The sequence below is a fragment of the Mytilus edulis genome, chromosome 2, assembly GCF_963676685.1.
Source record: "Mytilus edulis chromosome 2, xbMytEdul2.2, whole genome shotgun sequence".
Lineage (NCBI taxonomy): Eukaryota > Metazoa > Mollusca > Bivalvia > Mytilida > Mytilidae > Mytilus > Mytilus edulis.
The window spans coordinates 86,685,187-86,709,748 of record NC_092345.1 but is presented as its reverse complement, the minus strand read 5'-3'; the positions used below and the strand labels follow the sequence as shown (position 1 = coordinate 86,709,748).

Here is a 24,562-nt window from a genome sequence, read left to right as displayed (position 1 = left end):
TGGTAGTTTTGCTTACCTTTTATTAATTTCTATTTCGTTTTCAAACAAGTTTGCTAAAATAAGATGAACTTTTATTCAATCAAATGTTTGTCATATTTGTTTTCGCTCAATATTTTGTAAATAACAGTTGTCTCTAATTAATACCAATGTTTTATATCTATATCGCAAAAGATTGATCATACAATAAAAAAAATGTATTGCAATAATATATGACTTCCTTACAACTTATAAGTAAATCCTAATCAGATTGTGATTTCAATTACTTTTTTCTGTTACGTATGTTACAAAGCTTTTGTCAAAAAAAAATTCACATAGTGCATCATTCTAACTGTTATTGTTGGTTCATGTGTGAAATTATCTCGTCATGTGTAGCCTTTAGCGTTTTGATGAAACCTAAACTTGCTATAGTGGTCTCTCGGTTGTGATTCATTGATAAAAAAAAAGCAGAATATTAAATGTATTATATAATTGCCAAAATAAATTTAATTCTTCTAATAAACTGACTTTGAAGATACATGTACTCAATTAATAGCTATACTGCGACAAAAAAAGATGTTTTTGTCGACGTATGCGTTCTATATTTCCTGTCCAATTATCAATGAAAATTTAGCCATTTTCATTCTTTTTTTCGTGAAAAATCAAAACGAATACTTATTGTGACGTCATGAATAAATCGTAAATAAGTATCGTAAATTGTCAAGAAATACACGTATTACCTATGTAGTCATTGTATCAGCTATGATTAATTGTAATATTGTCAGCACATCTTACTTTTAAATCTAAGCTAAATAAAGGGTTCATTTAGAGCCTTATCGAACCTATTCCTTTGTCATTTCATCACAAATATGTCAACTTCACCATATATATATTTTAGACTATGAGATATAGATTGCCTAAGCATTTTTTGGTATAATTGTTTTTGAATGTCGAATTTGTTTTTTTGTGTTAAATCCTCTTTAATTTCGTATTTGATTTTGGAATTCTAACTGTTTTGATTCAAGAATCACTGATGAGTTTTATGTAGACGAAACTGTTTTTCTTAGTTATACGTGCTTTATAATAATTGGTATTTAAGTTCGAAGCAACACATCATATTTACTTGATGTTATATGACATTTATTCATGTCCACGCTCTAGTTGTCATGCTTGTACAAGATGATGAGATATGTTATATGATTGCCGATTTATTCAAAAGGGAAATTTTATCCATCAAAATCAAAATAATGGCTCTTATCAAACTCCTCCCTTTACTTAAACTACTCAAATCGTTAATAGATTTTTGTTGTTGTTGCGTATTGTCGTTTAATGATATTATTTGCCTTTTGGATAACTGTTCCATGAAAGAGTAATTTATTGACAATGAGGGTCGGTTGAAAACAAAACTTTGCGAAAAGAGTAGATTTCAGCTTCCAAGTTGCGAACTTTCCATCTCTATGTAGCAACATTTCAACATTTGCACCTGTGGTAAAAGTTTTTTTTAGACATATATGTGTTTTCAGTTTTCCGTATTTCAAATGTGACGTCATTTTTGTGCCTTTTCACCACTCGTATGTGACGTCACTTGTTTTCACTTTTTGCGTTGAGTCCTTGACTAAGTTGGATGTGTATTTTTTGTGTTGTCTTATGTAGTGTATCCGGGTTTTGTTTTCTGTAATTATTAAATACTTCAGTTTTATCATGTATATCTTTTATATTCATTTGATAAAATTTACTGTTTGCAATTCATCATACATTGTTCTAAATAATAAGGATGTTCTTATCCCAAGCAGAAAACCCTAGCCGTATTTGGCACAACCTTTTGGAACTTTTGATCCTCAGTGCTGTACAACTTTGTACTTGTTTTGACTTTCGAACTTTTATATATTGGCGTCACTGGTAAGTCTTGTGTGGACGAGGAGCGCTTCTGGCGTATTGAATTTTAAACCTGGTGCCTTTTGTTAGCTTATATTCATGTGTTTCTTTGTCTAATATGTTCTCCTATTTATTTGTATTGTAGTCCTGTAATGTTGTCATTTTAATGTTATATTCAACATTTCCATTAAAGCGGGAGGTTTGGCATTCCACGAAACCAGTATCAACCCACCATTCTTTTCTTTAAAAATGTCCTGTACCAAGTCAGGAATATGGCCATTGTTATATTATAGTTCGTTTCTGTGTGTGTTACATTTTAACGTTGTGTTTCCGTTGTGTCGTTTGTTTTCTCTTATATTTGAGTGTGAATTCAAATTACTATAAGACATGTCACGGTGTTTTTCTATCCCAAATTCATTTATTTGGTTTTGATGTTATATTTGTTATTCTCATTAGATTTTGTCTTATGCTTAGTTCGTTTCTGTGTGTGTTACATTTTAATGTTGTGTCGTTGTTCTCCTCTTATATCTAATGCGTTTCCCTCAGTTTTAGTGTGTTACCCCGATTTTGTTTTTTGTCCATCGATTAACGAGTTTTCATCAGCGGTAAACTACTGTTGCCTTTATTTATATGATATATGTATGGACTTAAAATTTAGATGCAGTATAATGTTTTCATGTATAACTTTTTTTTAATCGCACGTTAATTGGAGAGAACCTTATTATGTTCAAAGGAAAGCTTAAATACAAATTTATGTCAGTTTTTTTATGAACTTTAAAAATAATCTTTGGATTTTGGTAATTGTGATATACTTTTTATAACAATATTTGTTTAGCCATTGTTATGTTTTTTTCTGATAGAAGGAACCGTTATGGAATATTCTGAAATGAGGGACCGATTTTTTGATGATTTTATAACGAGATAAAACATTTTAAAATGTATATCGTGGTCCCTTTTCAGTATTGACAGTTAATATTTACATACCGTATGTATCAATTTGTAAACCTTCATGGATTGTTAATTAATCTGAATCTAATATTTAGAGAAAGCAATTAAATAAAACAACTGATTTTTTTAAAATATTTTACGTATTAAACCGAGTCACTTTTTACGCTATTGGCAACACTTTTACACTGACAATAGCAATCGCAAGCGAGTTGCAGGGTTCCGTGGGTTCCCTTTATATTATTTTTTAGATACTTTCTATAATATCTTGTTTTCTAAAAATATTGTCATTGTAAATCAAACTAGTAAACACGCTATAGAGAAGGATAGTAGAAGGGGTTCGAAATCATATGTTATGAATAAAAATTATTATATAAGTCAGTGAGAACTAAACAAAACCGGAGATGATCTTAGAAGCTGAGGGTGTATCTGTGTTTAATTGATTGAAGTGTGATATGTTAAAGATTATGGATACTGGAAAACTGTTACTTCTTGTGAAAAAACGGTGTATAGAAACAAAAATGTTATTTTTCTGATTTATCTTTAATGAATTTACTAGATGTCTAATAGAGACAACGACATTTCTGATTAAGTGCTTGAGATAACAATTCAGTTTGAACGCCACAATCTGACAAGCAAGACATACTTTGTATCTTAATATTTTTTTGTGATGTGGTGCCAAAAAAAAACATGCGACAATGAATAAATACTGGTTATATCACCTAACTAGCAGTTTCATTATCATTTTAAAATTGTATTTATATTTTGTATCAAAACAAACAAATTCATATACATAAAGAATATGTATATATATACATAAAATGATAAATATACATCCAAATACATGTGTCTATACAACTATAGTCAAACAAATGAATAAACGAATACATGAAACTTTAAGTACAGATTAGACATAAACACTTTTGTATTTCCTCGATGATTTCAAAGTCGTCTAAGATAAGCATTGGATACTTATGAAATTACATTACAGTCAAAGCATTTTAAGATTACACTAAAAAATACAATTCAAATGGTACGCTGAGTGATTTCATAATCTGCCAACTCTTCATAACACTGTAAATAAACAAAGTTGTTAATTGGAAATAATAATGTTCAAGTTGATTTTGATTCTCATAAAACTGTTGCTATTTCGCTAGAAAATAGTGGCATATTTTCATTGTCATCCTTTAATTTTACAGATGAATTGAAATAAAGACCATCGTTTTCTTCACTATTATTATGATAAAGTTCTGTCTCTGTATCGTAATTTGTAATGGCTTTTTCTAAACTATTACAAGTAATGAGTGATAACCCGTTCTGCCGTTTGTAAGTTGGTGACTCTTGCTCATGTCCTGACCCAGAAGACTGTACAGAAAATGTCCGTGTTGAACGCGTTGATGTCATACTTTGTCTTCGCAACATGTGTCTTTGCCAGTGTTTCTTTATTTCAGATTTAACCTAAAAGACAAGAATGATTATAACTATAGTTTTTAAACCAGTAGACCAATTATTTAGTTTTTAATTTAATTCTTTTTTTTGTTTGCAAAAGAAAACAACTTTATTCATGTTGTAGAAAAGTCTGAGGAACCAACATTGTATGGTATCTGACAACTACTTATACTTTTAATTATCATAACACCTCTACGGCACAAACAGAAATTGAAAAATCAATTAATATACACAATGACAGTTCTATAGTACTCATGGAGTATGTTTAGCAAGATATACAGCATGTGCTACTTAGAAATCGTCCCTCTTTATAAAACAAATTGCAACGAATATAAAAAAGAATATGTGGTATAATTGCCTATGAGACAACTCTCCACAAGAGACCAAATGACACAGTAATTAACAATTATAAGTCACCGACCGTACAGTCGGTTATTTCAAAATGGACTACTAGTATGTTATGGCTGGTGATTTCAATTAACTGTGTAAAGATACTGATTGCGACATGTTTCAACGTTTAATTTGGAAATAAACGTAAAACATTGAAAGTAAAACATATCAAATAAAATTACGTGGCGATTAGTTTTTTTTTATTGGCGATGCTCAAAGGCCAGTCTAGTTTGTCGGTAGGAAAACAGACAATCGTTTGCATGTAGTGATAATCAGGGTCATGTCAGTATGGCAACATATATACATAGTCATCATCTCACTGCTGGTGGACGTTTCAACCCCGAGGGTATCACCAGCCCAGTAGTCATCACTTCGGACATGAATATCAATTACATGGTCATTTTTATAAATTTACAGTTTGCAAAATATGAATTATTCGAAAAACTAAGGATTTTCTTATTCCAGACATAGATAACCTTGGCCGTATTTGGCAAAATCTTTTGGAATTTTGAGCCATCAAAGCTCTTTAACTTTGTACTTTTTTGGCTTTCTAACTATTTCGATATGGCGTCACCGATGAGTCTTATGAAGACGAAACACGAGTCTGGCGTATCAAACTATTAGCCTGGTACCTTTGATTCGATATCCTACCACCTATACAACATCATCTAAGTAAGATTGCAAAATCAGACATACATTCTAGAGATGAAATAATGAATGATTACAGTTACTACAATCGATTTAGTCTCACTTTAAAACAGGAACAATCAAAATGAAATAAAGAAGACTAATTAACTGATGTCATATACAAACGTTTTAAGACTCATTACAGCGTAGGAAATTGTTCATCGTGATGCAGGCCATACAAGACTGACGCAAATCGCCTTGAAAATAATGGTTATTTTATTCACTCACCTCATCTAGTGTAAAGCAGAATAACATAGACACAGCAAAACCCTGTAACAAAAAGTAAGATTTGCATGATTGTATATGTAAACATGACTGCTGGCATAGATAAAGTTTTTGTAATTAAAGCATAAGATACTTTTGAAGACCTTATGTTCATATCTTGATGTAATGATAATTACATCCGCATTGTTCCGTACGTCACATTGCCTTTAATTTATGAAACAAGTTTTAATTGTTTCATGTATTAATATTACCTCTAAAACTGAATTTACTAACAGAACTTCTATGACGTAATACTTTTCAGAAATATAATTGAAGTTTATTTACCTGAAATGAGCTGAAAAATAGTTCTATATACAGCCATGCAACTTCCATCTCAGGCTCAAGACATATTGGTATTGCCATGAACATTATGTAGTGAACTCCAAATAGAGGTATAAGTACAAGAGTGGATTTTGCTAATTTCCTGTAAAAGTAATTTGCAAACTTTTTTTATAGTTTATTCTTGGGATTCTCTCAACATTTACTTGTGCACTTCTTATTTTAAATGTTGGATCAGATAATATTGGATATCCGATTGCAAACATGGACATTGCATTTACTCCAAGAAATTATATATGTACTACTGACTGAATTTCACAGTATCTTCAATGTGCGTATGATTTTTTTTTATTCAAACATTTGTTTTTTGATTTGTTTTTTATATAATATGGAGTTTGGCTTATCCATATCAATTTGCGAAATTTTGATTAAATGACATTCTTTTCAAAGTTGTTAATGGTCCAAACATAACATGTTTTGTTTTTCAGATAAAAAATAATAATTAAACAGTAATGAATCTTCTTATAGGTGTCAGACCACCAATTAAAAGTCCCTATCTGTTCAACCAAATTTTGCAATTTTCATAGCTTTCTAAAGTTTTTGTCTTAAGTTTAACCTCTTACAAACCAGGTATGTCCTGAATCGTACAGGTATCACCTTTCTTCATGCAAATTTTCAGCATACCTTTAATGCCATATAAGAAAGAAGAGACCTTCCGAATGGATGTACCACTAAAAATAACCCCTGGTTTTCTTGAAATCTTAAATTAGTATACTATGGAGCGCAGTAATCCTCAATTTTTAATGTCAAATCATAGACAAGTAAATTTGGGCTCAAAATGGTCTTAATATATTTCTCTTTCACCAAAAGTTTCATTTCTGCAAATTTGTTGGGTAGTTTAAGTAAACAATGACATCAAATGCACTATTTTTTGTCCGAGTAGTTCTAAATTTGAGGGAGTAATTGGTGGTGTGACACCTAAAATGAAATTACAAAAAAAGCAAATCTGAAAAACGCAGATGACATATTTGAAATAATAAATATCTAGAAAACATTATAAATAAAAAGAACTGTCTTATACCTGTAACATTTTGGGTCTCTTGAATTAGTCGCCGATAGTTTGGTAAATAACACCCGAATGATATTTAAGAAGAAGAAAAAATTGACCTGAAAAAAATAAGCTTTGATTCAGTGAAGCATTAATTGTTAATAGACTCAAATAAACATTTTCAATGTTCTATTAACTGGCTGAGTTAGAGAGTTGGCATTAAATAAATATATGCTGCTTCCCGTCCAAGCAGGTGACAATGAGGAATAAGATAAACGATAGGTTGCTACTGAGAAAATGTATGTGTCCGAGTAACACTTTACACACCTAGTTTTTGGTGGGGTTTGTGTTGCTTATTCTTTAGTTTTCTATGTAGTGTCATGTGTACTATTGTTTGTCTGTTTGTCTTTTTCCTTTTTAGCCATGGCATTGTCAGTTTATTTTCGATTTATGAGTTTGACTGTCCCTCTGGCATCTTTCGTCCCTTTTTTACAATTGCAGTGCGCCCGAAGAGTCTGAATTTACCTTTACTGGGAACACATATACAATGTATCTTGTTTTGAAGGCCAACTTTTTATAAATAAATGAATACTAGAGGAGTTACATGACGAAAAAATACCTTTGGTTAACCGTTATGGAATAACCGTTTCACAAATGATATCGGAATGCTCCTTTCGTCGTAACTACAATCCCATTTCCTTTCATAAATGTGACCTACCGAATTAGACTATTTACCGGATTTGTTATCTCATAAGCAACACGACGGGTGACACATGTGGAGCAGGATCTGCTTACCTTCCGGAGCACCTGAGGTCACCCATAGTTTTTGGTGGGGTTCGTGTAGTTTATTCTTTTGTTTTCTATGTTGTATCATGTGTGCTATTGTTTGTCTGTTTGTCCTTTTCATTTTTAACCATGGCGTTGTCAATTTATGAGTGTGACTGTCCCTCTGGTATCTTTCGTCCCTCTTTTATAAAGAGCTGAGTTATTCTTAGGTAATGGATGTGTCTATCTCTTGTTTTACCTGTGAGATAGCACGATATAAATTACTCGGCATGTCGGTTTAGTACAAGACAAGAAACATCCATGTTTCGTAAAGATGTTGTCATCCTTCATAATGAATGCTTTTTTGCCACAGGACACCAATCATCCATCAATCAATGTTCCATTTTTATAATAACGAATGCATGAAGGTGTTCAAAAAAACTAGATGTATTAACTACAGCACTGAGCTGATGGAAAGAATCTTGAAACATGTGCATATGGTATATTATGACAATAAATGATTTATTAGACACTCACGGATAAAGTAGCTATGATCGGTCCCTGTAAAATCCAATGGAAACCATTATCTTGATTATGCAAATTCCAACATCTGTAAACAAAACAATAGTTGTTGTTTCAGTTATTTAATTAACCGATTCAACAAGTAATTTATCACAGTCATACATTTTACTTCATTGACGTGCATCCTGTAATTGTTTCATTGCATTTTTCAGATCACAACAAACTAGTTTTCTAAGAAGAAAATGTGATTGGCAAAGGTTTTTGTAATGAATTGCTCATCGTTCAGATTATTGCAAAATATTGTGTACCAGATAGAAAAAATCTTCAACGAACAAACAACCAGATCGACAATAATGTTTTAAATTAATTTCTATATTCTGTTTTACTTTTTGTCGAAGTACATTAAAAAGAATAAGTTTTAAAATATAACAATTAATTAACTGATGCGCATTTTTTTTTAGAATTCATTTGAAAAACAATTAGTACAACTTACAATGTGTCCTCATGTATAACTCTTACAATTATCCATGGCATAACACAGATAATAGGAGATACTGAAATATATTGTAAAGATATAATGACATAAGTCATAGACACTATCACTATTAACGCAAACACTAAATTATGATTGTTTGTCTTGTTGTTGCTTCTAAGGGTGAATTTGAGCCAAACATTCCCAGTGGTAAAGTAAAAGTCATTCCTTCGGAGCTTTAATTCCATGAGTAAATTGACTGCAATGGATTATTTGTGCAAAATGTTAGCTGTTTCTTCTTGAGAGAGCGAAACGATCGTATGACCATCACGTGAGGAATATGGCAGTTGTTATCTAGAATCTATTTCTATGTATGTTATGGTTTGCTTTTGTTGTAGTTCAGTGTTCCTGTTGTTTCGTTGTTTCCCTCTTATAGTTTATGTATTTCTCTCTGTTTTAGTTTGTTTCCCGGATTTGTGTTTGCTTAATTGAGTTATAGCTATTTACCAGCGGCATGCAACTGATGCCTCTATTAAAGCCATACGAAACTTTGAATTAAAAAAGGTTATAATATGTTTCATGTTCAACGGCTAAGTTTTACTATAAAACATTTCATGGACTTTTTTTAAACGAAAATCCTTTATATTCTGTAAGAAATAGAAATAGAAATTTACTGGTATTGAATAGTCCTCCCGTTATCTCATTATCCGACAGTATTTTCGTATGCAATGACCTTAGCCATGACTAGTAAGAAAATGACAACTACATAGCATAAGCGCGAGGAAAACCTGTGATCACACGTAAATATCACAAGAAGATCCTTTCATATGATATTACACCAAATTTATGCATTTACCACGTGCAATAGGGCAGAGTATAAGTACACTTTTGGGGTACTTGATTTCAATCGAGGTTAGTTTATTTTGCTCAGTCATTTAATGTAGTGTTTTGTAGGCTGTATTTCTTCGTTTGAATTTCCCTTTTGTATCGTCTGCTTCTCTTTTTTGTATTGTTTTATTAATATGTTTAACTACCACTGAAATGTACAACCTCTGGTTTATCTAAATTCCATAAGGATAATTAAATGAAAGGCCGAGCAGTCATTGCTTTGGAGCTGATAGAATTCAATAACATAGATTTGGGGAGAGGAAACAAGGCTTTATTGTAATGCATTGTTATTAGAGAATATATGTTAATATGGTCTGTAGAAACGACTGAATAAACACTTCAATCTATGTATTCGATATTTTGTTGTGTTCTTTTTAGTCAAATGCTCAACAGTTTGTTTATAATTACTTACCCCATCCCAAGACAATTAGTACTCTGAACATTTTATGGGATATATTGTGAAAAGTTGTAACAAATATAAGTGTATGCAGATATATTCCCTCGACAAAGATCCACATGTAGTTTGCTACCAAAATATAGAAGAACAAGGCATGGACAAGTTTACACCACCAAGACTGAAAAGTAATAGGTGAAGTATTTTTATTTACGAAATATTTCATAAAAAAACATTCTTAAACGGATGTGTAAACTTTAGCTTCAATTCGTTCATCTTTATAGTTCAGAACCAACCTTAATAAAAATTTTGAAAGGCATTTAGAAACAAGGATAAGTAGTTATTCGATAAACTGATTGTTCTCTCCGAAGTGCAGATTCAACAATTGGTGTTTTTTTTTTCCTCCACCTGTCCCCCCGATTTTAAATCAATTGAGTGTTAAACATTCTCCTCACAGTAAGATCTCCCTTGCTCTCATGGAATTTGACGAGACTGTCGTACAAGAGAGAGGTTTCGCGCTATAAAACCAGGTTCAATACACCATTTTCTACATTTGAAAATGCCTGTTCCAAGTCAGGAATATGGCAGTTGTTGTCCATTCGTTTGATGTGTTTTGTCATTTGATATTGCCATGTAATTAGGGACTTTCCGATTGAATTCTCCTCGGAGTTCAGTATTTTATGTGATTTTACTTTTTTGGCAAATTGTTTGTCGATGAATATACCAGTGAATTAATAAAACTCTGTTGTTTACTAATAAAGAGCTTACAGCATCTGATGAGTTTAGTTGTCTAAGGACTTCATCCATGATATTCGTTTCTTCTTCAGGAATTCCATGTTCGTCTTTGATGAAGCAAATTATACTTCGAAAGATAAATGATAGGAACAAATTGATGTGGATTGTATTCCTCTGACAATGTAGTTTACTAGAATAAAATGAGGAAAAAGTTTTCAGAGACAATCAGTAATAGAAAGATATGTGAATTCTGTCAAATGCTAATTTCAAGTGTCTCACAATATACATTGAACTATCTGTTATATTGAGAAACATGTCTAAGTGTTATGTAACGTATTGGCATTGTCTAAAATCGTCTAAAACTTCAGGAAGAGCAAACTAATTGGAAAGTTATCCGATTTTGAAATATTTCCCCGAAAACTTTCAAATAAACACCAACATAATGTTACATTGCAACAGGAATTCGTTTGATAGGTGTTTACGGTGAGAGATATAGCCTATTTTGTCAGGGTTTCTTTCTTGTTAACTTTTATCACGCTGAACACTTGATATTAATTTTGTTGAAAAATGTCAACACATCTTAACACATAGTCATTACAAATGAGATTATGCAATAAAATGACCTGACTATTTCATTCTATTAAAAAAAGGCGAAATAAACCATAGAAACATTAAAACTCATAAGTCGAAAAAAAAACTGACAGCGCCTTGCCCAAGAAAAAAGTACGTAGCAACACGAACCCAACTAAAACAGGGGGTAGTCGCAGGTGCTCTTGAAGGATAAGCAGATCCAATGGAGATATCTTTAAAAATAATATAGTATTTGCCTTCCTATGACCATTAATTCGTTGTACACTCTGGGTTTTTTTCGGCATAACAAAAATATTGATTATTAATGGGTCCAGCACTATCTTTAAAGAAGAATCAGAAATACTTGATCACTCCACCATACACGTATTACATCTACGGTTTATAAGTGGATTTTTCTAAATTAGAAATTGTCAGCCTTTTATAGCTGACTATGCGGTATTGGCTTTGCTCATTGTTGAAGGCCGTACGGTGACCTATAGTTGTAAATGTCTGTGTCATTTTGGTCTCTTGTGGACAGTTGTCACATTGGTAATCATACCACATCATCTTCTTCATAGGTTAAGATTCACACTATATTTAAGTAGATTTTGAATATGCAATTGTCATGCAACTGTAAAACATTAGCTTTATACCTAAATATTGTCATGACCACAACAGCTATGACGAGGAATATCAAAGACACAGCGTATCCAGTTCTGTAAATGATCTGTATTGATGCCATGTGAGACTTAAAATAGATAAGATATGTTACATAATTGATATGTTAGGAAAACAAAATCAAAAAAAAAAAAAATTGGTATCTTTACTCAACATAACTTAACAAAAAATAGTGAATCATGTAAACGATGCATTTAAGTCTGATTAAAATCAGACCTTTTACTTGATCTTGCTTATTGGTATCGCGCGTGTGTATATTAACATAAGAAGATGTGGAATGATATTGGCCATAAGATAAAATTCTGTTTAAATAACGAAGTTATAATCAATGACTTGTCTCTGCGCGGCCTTCAAAATTGAGAAAGACACAAACCATATAGTCAGTTATTTAAAGCCCGACACGAAAAATGAGAAACAATTCAGACAAGAAAAATTAAAGGACTAATTTAAACCAATACAATTTACGAGAACCAAAATACCCGCATGAACAAACTACAAACACTGTATTATAGGCTCCTGACTTGGGACAGACACACACGGGATAAAGTAAATTGCTGGCGTTTCATGCTCCCCTAACCTGGTAATGTGGTGTAACATCACAACATAATAACAAACTGTAAAAATCAGTTGTGTATGACTTAACTTAATGGAGCAATGTCGAAGCACAAAAACAACTTAAAACAAAAAACGACACAAAACACCGATCGAAGAGCACTCACAGTTAACAAGGATTCCAATAGTTAGACTGTATTATACACATCCTTGTAGTAAATGTCTGTTTTTCTTTAGTCTTTGTGTGGTAGAAATGTTGGCAGACCATATATCGGGGGAAAGTTTGAAAAGTAAAACCGATAGAGTAATAATTATATATTTACTTTAGCCTATGCCTGCAGGAGCGCTGACGGATATCCTTTCATCAGCAACTAGTAAACAGAATCAATGTTTTAGACAACATGCGAATTTCAGACAGACAATAAACACTTATTCGATAATTTACATGTCCATAACTAAATTGAACGTAATCTAAATAAAAACATCCCTAAATATTATTATATTGTGCATTGGTTCCTTGTGTTTAGTCTTAAAAATTCCCCATGGTGGGTTTTATTGCATGATTATGGTTGTTTTGAATATCTAACAGACAAAAATGTTGTGTTTGATATCTCGATCATCACTATGTTGGAAAATAAACTGATAAGAAGATGAAGATACCAAGGAAAAATATAAATCAATCGTAACTGATTTCAGATTTTTGGTCTTTAATTTAATGCTCTTTAATTTTGTACTTTATTTAGCTTTTTTAACTTGATTCGATCGTCACTGATGAGTCTTTTGTAAACGAAGCGCGTGTCTTTAATCTAATGATAATATGCAACACTATGGCTAAAAAGTAAAACGGCGTTTCAGGTGAAGTACATGTAAAATAAAAGCAAACTATTGTATTTAGGATTCAGTGAACTGCATCTTAATATCGAAAACGAAAATACTTTTATAGTTCCACTTTGTTCGACACGATTGGATATATATGGATATGGATATATATGGATATATATGGATCTTTGAAGGTATAGAATCCATGTAAATTCTGGTAAATGTATATTCTTTTTTATTCATATCGGAATTTCTCACAACCTGTTCTTATCTCTTTGCGTTAAAATGAAGTAATTTCTATGAAGGTCACACGTTTGAATCACATGAGATATCGAACTTATTTCCAACACAATAAGCCTTAATATGTAGGTTGAATACACCTATAATAAAACATTTGAAAACACCTATAATAAAACATAAGAAAACACCAATAAGGCAATCAAAAACCATAAGGCAATCAAAAACCATAAGTCGAAGAGGGACTATAGACACCATGACCGAATGAAAAAGTTGAAAATACAAATAACAAAATTACTAGTATTCCTTTTTGATATATACCAAAATGTTTTACTAGCGGCCTTTAAATTCAAAGAAGCTGGCCAGCTATATGCGTTTGGCTTCTGTATCTCGAATTATGATACTATTTTGTAAAATCTATTCCTCTTACTATTTCGAGCCGAATGATTAAAACTATATGGAATGTTTACACTAATACGATTAATTTATTGTTCCTTAAAATTCAAACGGTTGCTATCCACCAGATCACTTGTTCGTTTTCTACGCGGTGAAGTTAACTGCCTTTTGGAAAACGTAAGAACTAGGAATACAAGTGCCTATCAACCTTTTTCATATGAATATAGTAATTAAAAATGGTTTTATTCATTACAAATTTATTGCGGATTTATTTTCACAGCTTTATTAATTGTAGTCATAACACAATCTTTACGTTGTACACTTTTTGTTCGAAGAATAATAATAATAAAAAAATTATACCTTTATTAATTCTATTCTAGTTGGTTTAGGTGCAGATGGAAAAGGAACATTTGGAATACATCCTGCGAAATCTGCAAATGATTTATTAAATATTGGATGGAAGTACCATGTTCCTGTCGGAAGACATTCCTTGGTTGCATAACCTGTAAAAGATGTTTACGTAAATAGAAAGTTTAAAACATATTAATTATGTTTTCTTCCCTTTCGTGGCATTTTTTAACGGGTCTAATTTCCATGACAGTTATAGCATACATAGCTAAAGGAACTAATCCTACGTTGCTCAATTTTATTGAATACTCAGTTCTGTCGGATTGTAGCAGTTTGAATATAGGTAAACGTTCTTTTACCCTGCCACTAGTTTACTTATATACCTATATATACATAATTGAATAATAGAAATGAAACAATGTAGAACATTCATGGAAATCAAATCAAAGTGTTCCCTTTTCTATGTTTAAACAATGTAAATTTGCTTGCATATACAAATAAATGAATTCATTCAAAGTCATCAAATGGCAGCATGATAGACTTTATAATCTTTAATCAATCACAAATAAAGATCTGCCAATTTGTATGCAAAATCGTACACAAAATACACATTACCCAAGCTCTGTAACTAACATAAACGTGCCCTAACATAAAGATACAAACACCTTTTTGAAGGTTTGAGGCTATATTTGAGATGTTTATCTGCATTCATAGACCTTTTGCTTGAAGTGATTTCAGAACAGTACAGTGACTATCAGTGCAATCCATAATTTAATATCATCGATTGTGTGTTTATTATTGAAAGCAAATCAAAATCAAAACTCGTTCCAGTATAAAAGAATTATCGAACACTTGTATGAAAAAGTTTTCTTAAAAAATTTATACCTGAAGTATTGAAACCATGTATATAAGCCGGGCATAAACGTTTTGAAATCTCTCCAGCTTTGGTGGAAGGCCAACACATAATTCCGTCAAAGTGTCCACTGCATTCTGTAAAAGTTTAGTGAATTATAGATACATAGACATTTTAAAAGTAGTACCACAGAAATGTGTGACTCAAAATTTAAAGATGTTTTCAACACATTGACCAATTCAGATATCGGCAAACAAAATGCTAGGAATCTCATAGAACCGAAACATATCTATAGATTCAAATTATTCCTTGTTAAGTTGCTGACAAAATATGAAGTCATTCTGTTCAGAAGTACTTAAAAAAAAGTGTGATGGAACATTTAACATTTGTACTTATTGAAAATTTAGAATATTACGTAACACAGAAAATATTTTACTGACATATTCGAAACGTCCTCATGTATAAAAAAAAACTGTCACTGTTAAGTTGCTGACCAAATATAAAGTCATAATTTATCCTTCATAGATAAAACTGTGACGAAAAAACATATAGTCCATTCAAAATATTCAAAGATTCAAAGTATCAGCAAACATCATAATGTGTCTGGCAGATCCTTAAAGTGCACACACGGTAATACTTGTTATTGTTTACTTACTTACAAAAGATAAAAAGTTATTCTGTTCAGTAGACCCGAAAACACTGTTTTTAAAGTAAGAACAGAGATATAGAAAAGGTGACATAGCACCTACTTCTTGAATGGAGATAGAATATGAATTTGTCTCACGACAAACACATGACATATTGATGATATTAATGATGATGACGACGATGATTTACCTGTATCATTGTTTATAGGTGCCGAGAGACTTGCGTTACAATCGGTCAGAGCTTTGTTGAGTGCTTTAAGTTGGTCAAGCTGAGTAACTTCCTGTAATACGTTAAAAATTATAGTTTTTGAAATAATATGCCAAAGAGATACCAAAAGGCAATTTAAAATTATAAGTCCTAGAAAGAGAACAATCCGACAATGGACTAACGAAAAAAGTCGGAAAACAAATAGGTCAATAACATCACACCAAAAACTAAAAAACATAGCATCATGAACCAAACCATAACTTTAATATGCATGTTCTCAGAAATCATTCAGTTACAATAACCGCACATGTAAAACACATAACAAACCACCCCCCAAAAAAATAATTCTATCAATAGTATAAGTATGAATACCAGTGTCTATATTTTATTGCAATGTGTGGGCATATTTTACCGCCCCATCGACCCGAGGATACATAAAAGAAAACCCTGCATCTTGTATTAATTTGAGGGGTTATTTCTTTGATTGGGCGAGTAAATTTTTGTGAATAGTCTTTTTCAAAGACTAAACTATAACTGTCCTATCATAAAACTTCATTCTGCTTGTTGCTGAAGACCGTGGTGTATGTTAACCTCAAAGTGTCCTATTGACGTATACCCATATCTCATTTTATTCAATAATAAAAGACCGACATTCTATTTTTGATTTCACCATTTCCTCGACTGTAGACAGCACTTATTGAATTCGTCACATGAAGACTATCGGAAGGAATGATTTATTTATCGTGTATAATGTCGTCAACAATTATTTTAATATCTTGAATAATCAGCCTAGAAATTGCTTGCGTTTGAAACAAAATACTTGTTAGCTGTAAGATTATGATCAATTTAATCTTGACCTATTTAACCTAAGTGATATTTGTTGAATGAAGCTTCAAGAGTCCCAAATGACCATAACGACCATTATCACTTAACCGATATACACATTCTAATGTAGAGTTTTCTTTAAATATTCCCACAGACAAACGACTATGATAGAACTTGTAAATAGAAACACAAGTCAAGAAGCACTTAACATTCGGAACTTATTGTTACCCAATTAACGTCAATTTAAACTTCAAGTATCGATTGCTACTGATATAAGAAATAAACGCCGTCTAAAAGCGTCGACATTAAGTGTTGCTTGTAAATTCATTTCGTCATAGAACACAAATATGGAAAGCAGTAAATTGTGCTTTCAGAATTTATACAGGATAAAATTTTTAAGGTTACACATTAACGTTTTTGAAACATTTCTCCCATTTTAAATCGAACGTAGTTGGTACAGGAAAAAAATGTTTTAGTTAAATATGTCTATATAAAATATAACTTTGCAATTTTCCTGTTCAAAGAGTAGAAATAAGGAGTAATGTATTCTCTAAAACTAGTATATGTTATTGCTGATATTCTATTTCTAGTTTGACTTTTCTCATTTTTCTTTACTTAAATGTTAAATTTAGAAACAATTCTAAAAAAAACAAATGCTAAATGTACTCTTTGAAAGTTTCTGTGAAAGAATGAATGAAGGAAAACATATTGTTGTTTGTTTGTACTATTTCATTGAAAGTTTTTGAAAAAAAAGTTATTCCTTATTCAAGTCCAAAAACGGGAGAGTATATCAAAGGGCAATAAAAACGTAAGTCGATGAAAACAGAAAATCAATTGGACCTGCACCACGATAAACCAAAATGACGAAAAGACCAAGTTACACTGACATTAAAGATTGCGCAAAGCTTTAAAACTGTATGAACTGTTTTAGGCCCTAAAATCGTAAGCCGTTACAACAGAAAAGTAGACGTTATAATTTTGCATTTTTACCCAAAATTTTCGAAAATATTTAACTATAAAAAATGTTGTGATATGTATTTAATCAATCGCAATTTTTAAATCCTTTAACATCTATTTGAGTAACAAGTTGTATTAAAAAAAAAGGGGGGAAATCTGTTTTATAAGCTTCAAGATCTTTGAAAAAAAATTATCACGAATGATCAGCAAACATTTGAAATTATTCCAACAGTACAATAAATGCAACCTTCCATATGTTTAAGCTTTAATCTTTTTATCCAGTTACACGTGTAAATAATCCAGATATCACCCATTATCTGTGGTATTTTTTCTAATTCATAATGTCACATAAATCTGTTTTATACCAATAATTGTACAATCTAATCAGGAATGTATGAAACAGTAACTGCTGCAGTTGCATGTCAAAACGTAAATAAAAATAGCGCTTTAAATTAGATGTAAAATCAGTAGGTGTTTCTCCCTCGTAAGAGATAACGCTGTGGTTATTATGCAACGTATTTATGTAGCATGCACTTTCAATCCAAGCAGAATATAAAATCATTGACGATTAATGAACTTTTCAACTTAACAAAAAAAAGTTCTTGATACAACAATTTCATACAATGAGTGTAGAACTATCAAATATAAGAAGTGGTATGATACTTTACTATTTTTATGTAATCCATCCTATGCATGAATGAACTGTTATTATGTATTATGTATTATTTACATACAAATCGATAACATTCTCAAAAAGAAAAGAAAGAGTACACCAATGTGGGAATAACATTAAAACCGATAATCGAAAATGAGTACTTATTTACGGCAGCAAAAGCGAACACTGCTTTAAAATGTAGAAGACATGAAATTCAGGAAGCAGAGCGTCATATGACTTCTTTACACGACCAGTTATCCTCTCATCATACCAATTCGAAATTCTTGACATTCGTACATAACAATTTCACTTACAGTTTTCATAGCTCAATTTACTATTTCAAAAAATCGAAAACACTCATGTAATAAAACAAATTTGGCCAAAACGTATAAACACATTTTACATTATTTATTGATATCGATATTTACAGGCTTTCTAAACCCGTAAACATTTCTTCTAAAACTGTTAAAACGGACATTTTATCTTGAGTTGAATTCCCTTATAACGGTTTGCAGTCAATATCAACATTATTTTCTAATGCAAATCTGTACATACAGCAATTTTTGAATACGTCAAAGAAACTCAACATGTATGTAATTTCAATTCCATTTATTCCAAAATTTCAATTCACAGGAGAGTATAGGAGACCTTTACCGTCAGGGATGTAAATCTCAAAACTTTAACTTGTCTATCAATCGTCTCCATACAAACATAATCCGTAAATTCATGTTATTACAACATATCCTGGTATCGTAAACAACAAACAACTAAAAACTTGATTAGGCAAAGGCCCGAAATACCAAACTGTTAAGTTAATCACCTGCAAGAAAGAAAAAAAAAATATTGTAGGATGCAGTTGATGACTATGCAAGAATATTAGTAATAGGCGTGCCAGATGAAGCTAACAGGACACTTTATTCTTAATGTTGTGGATGATTTTTCCTCTTCTAACAAAGGATATTGCGTTATTCAGAAGACAAGGCCTGTAACAATACTGTTTATACCCAAAATGAATTATTTGGATAGTTGGCAAAAGTACTTGGAAAAAAGGCAAATCTTAATAAACACTAATATCACGCATAAAGATGTGATTTTAGAAAACAATAAAACTCGTCTTTCTCTCCTTTGATGCAAATAAGAAACGTAAAAAGGGTTTCTTCTACCTAATGAATGTCAAAACTTAACCAAAATCATTGTACAGAACAGTATATAAAGGGTATGTCGATGTGTTCCTCAAGGTCTTACTGTCATCATTTCTACCGTTAAAGACGGTTTAAATTGTATTGCCATTAGGTATCTTCAACCTTCAGTGTCAATTAGATGTCGATATTTCAAATATCTAAAGAACTACTTTTAATTCTCCAATCACCTCGAAGACGAACATCTACATTTCAAGATTTTGTCTACAAAAATAGAAATTATAGATAAAAATCCTTGTTTTTGTTTATAAAAAAAAAAATTATAATTTGTGAAGAATCACATTGAAGCTAACAATAAAAAATAGAAAACGAAATTTATTCTGAAATGGTGATTTTATCAGAACCGTTCGTAACAGACTATAAACAATACATTACCAAGTAATTTTATATGTTCAATTTTCAGACTGACTCACTGCAGTAAATTCAGTACAGTTCTTACCACTCGCATTACATTCAATTTAGATATGTTCAATACATGATCAGACTGTGTAGGTCGTATTTACAACATAATGAATTGGTTGCAACACATTGTATAAACACACTGAATTTACAGCAGTACAAAGTCTTAAGGACATACGTTACAATGCTATTTTCACGACGTCAAATTAGGAGATAACTGTATTGTATTTTAAGCTTGGCTTTCGTAAAACGTAGATTTTACTGTCGCAAGTTGAGTTTACCTAGCGACGCGGAGAAATTTTTAACCTGGTACCTTTTGTTGGCTATTATTTGTTGTTTCTCTGTCCTATAGTTTCTCCAATTTATTTGTATTGTAGTCCTATCATGTAATGTTGTCATTTTAAAATTATAATTAACATTGCCATTAAAGCGGGAGGTTTGGCATGCCACAAAACCAGGTTCAACCTACCATCTTTTTTCTTAAAATGCCCTGTACCAAGTCAGGAAAATGGCCACTGTTATATTATAGTTCGTTTCTGTGTTTGTTACAAATTTCTGTTGTGTCGTAGTTCTCATATATTTGATGCGTTTCCCTCAGTTTTAGTTTGTAACCCGGAATTGTTTTTTCTCTATCGATTTATGAATTTCGAACAGCGGTATACTACTATTGCCTTTATCTAATCCCTCTGATGGTTTCAGACTTAAATTCATTTACTAGCGAACTAAACTGGAAACAATAACATTAGAATACTGGATTTTTTTAGAAGCAACATTTCTATTGTATTTGAACGATTGATATGTAGTCGAATATTTGGTTTTTAAATTGGTACTTAATGTGAATCCTTTCTGACTGAATTATTGTGTACTCATTTGAAACAAAATTCCTACAAAACCATCTGAAAACCGGAAAAGTATCCTGAAAAATTCTTTAATTTCACTTTTACTCTACAGATATAAATTTTCGTATCTAAATAAACGCTCAGAGTACAAAATGACATTTTTGCATGATTAGCAAACGTAAATAGTTCAAATATAAAAGATTACTTTCTCCGTAGGTATATCTGCATTATCATGAAAATTGAAAGTATCGCCCAAGTATTTCTCAATGTATTTCATACATACAGAATTAGGTGAAAATCAGTCACGCCCATCCTGATATCATGATAATAATAAAATAGATTATGATTATTTGTATGTTTATGGTCTCTTCAAGATAGTTACCAAACAAAAAACAACATAAACAAACACTGATTTGTTATAGATATATCACTGGGGTAAAGCTGATGACCGTAACTGCATTCAAGGTCATCCCAAGATGTCGGATGAAAAATTAGGTCAGTTTCTGTATTGTCTATTAAAGTGTTTCTATATCATTTTCTTCACAAATCATACATTGAAACGATGAAAATTAATAAAAGAATCACTCGGAAATCACTAATTACTTCCGAGAAATGTGCATGAAACGGGAAATTCGATTTGAAAAAATCGGGAAGATGACCGTAATTCATAATCAAAATATTTTCAAGATGACCGTAACATATAACAAGGATGACCGTGATTGGTAAAAAGATGACCGTAACTTGTAAAGGATGACCGTAATTTGTAAAGACTGACTGTAATTACTTTTATAGGATGACCGTCAATTCTAAGAAATATCCGTATTTGTATTGAAAGCTTTTTGTTGAGTTTGTCGATCTCAATAGGGGCTCGGTTGGCGGATATAAATATGTTTCATAAATTTCTTTTTTTAAACTATAATATAATTGGCCGTATTTGGGATTTATGACAATGATAGTAAATTGCATATTTCTCGTAAACAATGAAATATTTATTGATAACGACGTTAAAATTTTAAAACAAATTGACAGCGATACGACGAAAATTTGAAGAAACATGAATGTGTTCCTGGTACACGGATGCCTCATCTACACTATCATTTTCTATGTTAAGTGGACTGTGAAAATGGGATAAAACTGTTATTTGGCATTAGAATTAAAAAGATCATACCATAGGGAAAATATGTACTAAGTTTCAAGTTGATTTAACTTGAAGCTGGACAAACGGACAAACAAACAGACGAACGGACGAACATACGCACAGACCAGAAAAACATTATGCTAATTAATGGAGCATGAAAAACATTAATAATACATATGGATATTCGGTAATCGAGCCCATGTGTATGGTTCAAGAGCAAGCAGATTATAATCTTAATTTGTCTTGATATATGCAGCCGGAAACACACTTGAAATAGAACAAAAGAATCGAAGCTCTTTGTTAGAGAAGGCGATAAATGTTTACTGTAATGTTTACTATAGTGACAACATTTTTAAAAGTTAATAGAAACAAATACAACGACAATTTTCTTCTCAATTACGAAGTGTTTTATTTTAAAAACACCATTTGCATAAGTTTTCAATTTATCTATTACATAGTAGTGCAAAACAATAAGATATCAAGTCGACGACATGGGTATCTATAAGTTGGATGTAGAAAATGCTTAACCTCCGATTTATTTAATTTTTTTAACGAGGGACGGAGAACATATCAATCTTTTAGTTCAGAAATTTTCGTGTCTGCCCTTCCATTATGTGAATCAAGAAAAATTCCCCAAAATAGGTAACGATTGTATCGAAAAGAGAAAATCGAGTGCACCTTTTTATGTTAGGGCATGTTTGAGGTGTATATTTTGTCTTTAAAACGTACAAACCAAGAGTATTTGATATAGCATCTCGCTTCAGATTCTATCAATTTTATATATCAAAGCTACAGGTTGACTTTATAACGTAAAAAAATGACAGTACGAAAAGATGAAAATTGAATATATGGGTCAAGTGAAATACCTATCTAATGAATCACAAAAACAGTAGGTGTGTTCGAATAGCTATTTTTTCTAAAAGTTCTTGACGACAGTCTTTTAATTTGGATGATGAAAATGAATATCTTCGAAAAAATATGATTTTCTTGTGTGTGATAACTAGGGGTTATAATCTCCAACCACTGAAAACATTTAGTCTGCCCTTCCACGAAATATTTAATTAGAATTTTTTTTAAAATGCTTAAGAATTTTCGAAAATTCCACCTGACATCCGATCAGACAATATTTTTAAGTTGAATCAATGCAGACAAGATCATTAACTGATGCTCATTAGCTAGTAGATACATTTGTCTTTTAAACTACAACTGACATATAAGGATCATAATGGTGCTATGTGGATAAATTTGTCAGTTTTCAAAAGCAAAATTGGCAGAGCGTCATCCCTACAATGGCTTCCATTTCTACGATTGTGAGCATGAACTGGCGTAATGGGGAGATAATTTTGACGAAGTATAATCCTGACTGTATGAATATTATAACATTTCTGTATATATACAAATTGACAACGTTCCGCCTTGTGATACGCTATTCGTACAAGACTATTTTAAGGATCTACTTTGCTGGAGCTCACCTTCACTAGTTTAGTCGTATGATATTTTCAAAATATTTTCTGTGGTTTTATTTGCACGACAAAATGGAAGACGATATAATATCAATGGGTGTACATGCATTGGCATTTTTAAAAATGTGTATTTATTATTATTATATGCATTAAAAGGAATCCCAGAAATAACAAAAAAATCTTTTGTCGTGCAGTTGGAGGCTGTGCACCGCATTTTTTTCATTATACTTGTAAGGTGTCATTTTATCGCGCTTTTGTAGCATGTTTTCCCTACCTGTTTATTTGCATGTCTTTTTGCAAATTCATTTTAAAAATTAAACCCTCTACCGTAAAAAAGATACATATGGTAAACTTTGCATTTGAAGCACGTCTTATTTTCTTCTACCTATAGGATAATACTCTCATTTTAATATGTTTATACCAACACGATTTATCATTTGATACAAAAAGGTAGTTATATAAATACGGATATTTCTTAGAATTGAGGGTCATCCTTTAAAAGTCACGGTCATCATTTACAAATTACGGTCATTTTTAAACCAATTACGGTCACCCTTGTTATGAATCGCTGTTTCTGTTACGGTCATCTCGATTGTGATTTACGGTCATCTTCACGATTTTTTCAAATCGAAATTCCTGTTTCATGCACATTTCTCTGTAGTAATTAGTGATTTCCGTATGAATCTTTTATAAATTTTCATCGTTTCAATGTATGATTTGTGAAAAAAATGATATAGAAACACTTTAACAGACAATACAGAAACTGACCTAATTTTTCATCCGACATCTTGGGATGACCGTGAATGCAGTTACGGTCATCAGCTTTACCCCAGTGTATATGTGTTCATAAAAACAAGTAGTGTCATATACAAATGGACTATAGACATTCGTTTAAAGTTACCAATAAGTATGTTTAGGTAAAATTTAAATGAATGGTCGCATTAAGATACATGTCTTATCTAAAATGTTATGGACTTCGTCTTACCTTTAAGTTCAGTATTCCAATATTTGGTATTTTAAATATTATTTTTCAATCTTGTATTTACATTTAATTGACAATTCGTGCGTATAATACGATGATTACTATAAC

The 24,562-nt window shown here is 31.5% G+C and overlaps 1 protein-coding gene across 1 annotated transcript in view; it reads right to left on the bottom strand.

Moving 5' to 3' along the window:
- Positions 1-3,323: 3,323 nt before the first annotated feature.
- The window catches only part of LOC139513249 (secretin receptor-like), a 28,871-nt gene continuing 7,632 nt past the window's right edge, over positions 3,324-24,562 (bottom strand). The window contains exons 2-13 of the mRNA XM_071301577.1: positions 15,980-16,070; positions 15,175-15,279; positions 14,302-14,444; positions 11,913-12,007; positions 10,723-10,879; positions 9,973-10,135; positions 8,694-8,754; positions 8,216-8,288; positions 6,947-7,032; positions 5,872-6,010; positions 5,551-5,592; positions 3,324-4,254 (exon numbers count right to left, since the gene is read on the bottom strand). Of these exons, the coding sequence (XP_071157678.1) occupies positions 3,928-4,254; positions 5,551-5,592; positions 5,872-6,010; positions 6,947-7,032; positions 8,216-8,288; positions 8,694-8,754; positions 9,973-10,135; positions 10,723-10,879; positions 11,913-12,007; positions 14,302-14,444; positions 15,175-15,279; positions 15,980-16,070 (1,482 nt within the window). The 3' untranslated portion in view covers positions 3,324-3,927. The remainder of the gene's footprint in view (positions 4,255-5,550; positions 5,593-5,871; positions 6,011-6,946; positions 7,033-8,215; positions 8,289-8,693; positions 8,755-9,972; positions 10,136-10,722; positions 10,880-11,912; positions 12,008-14,301; positions 14,445-15,174; positions 15,280-15,979; positions 16,071-24,562) is intronic.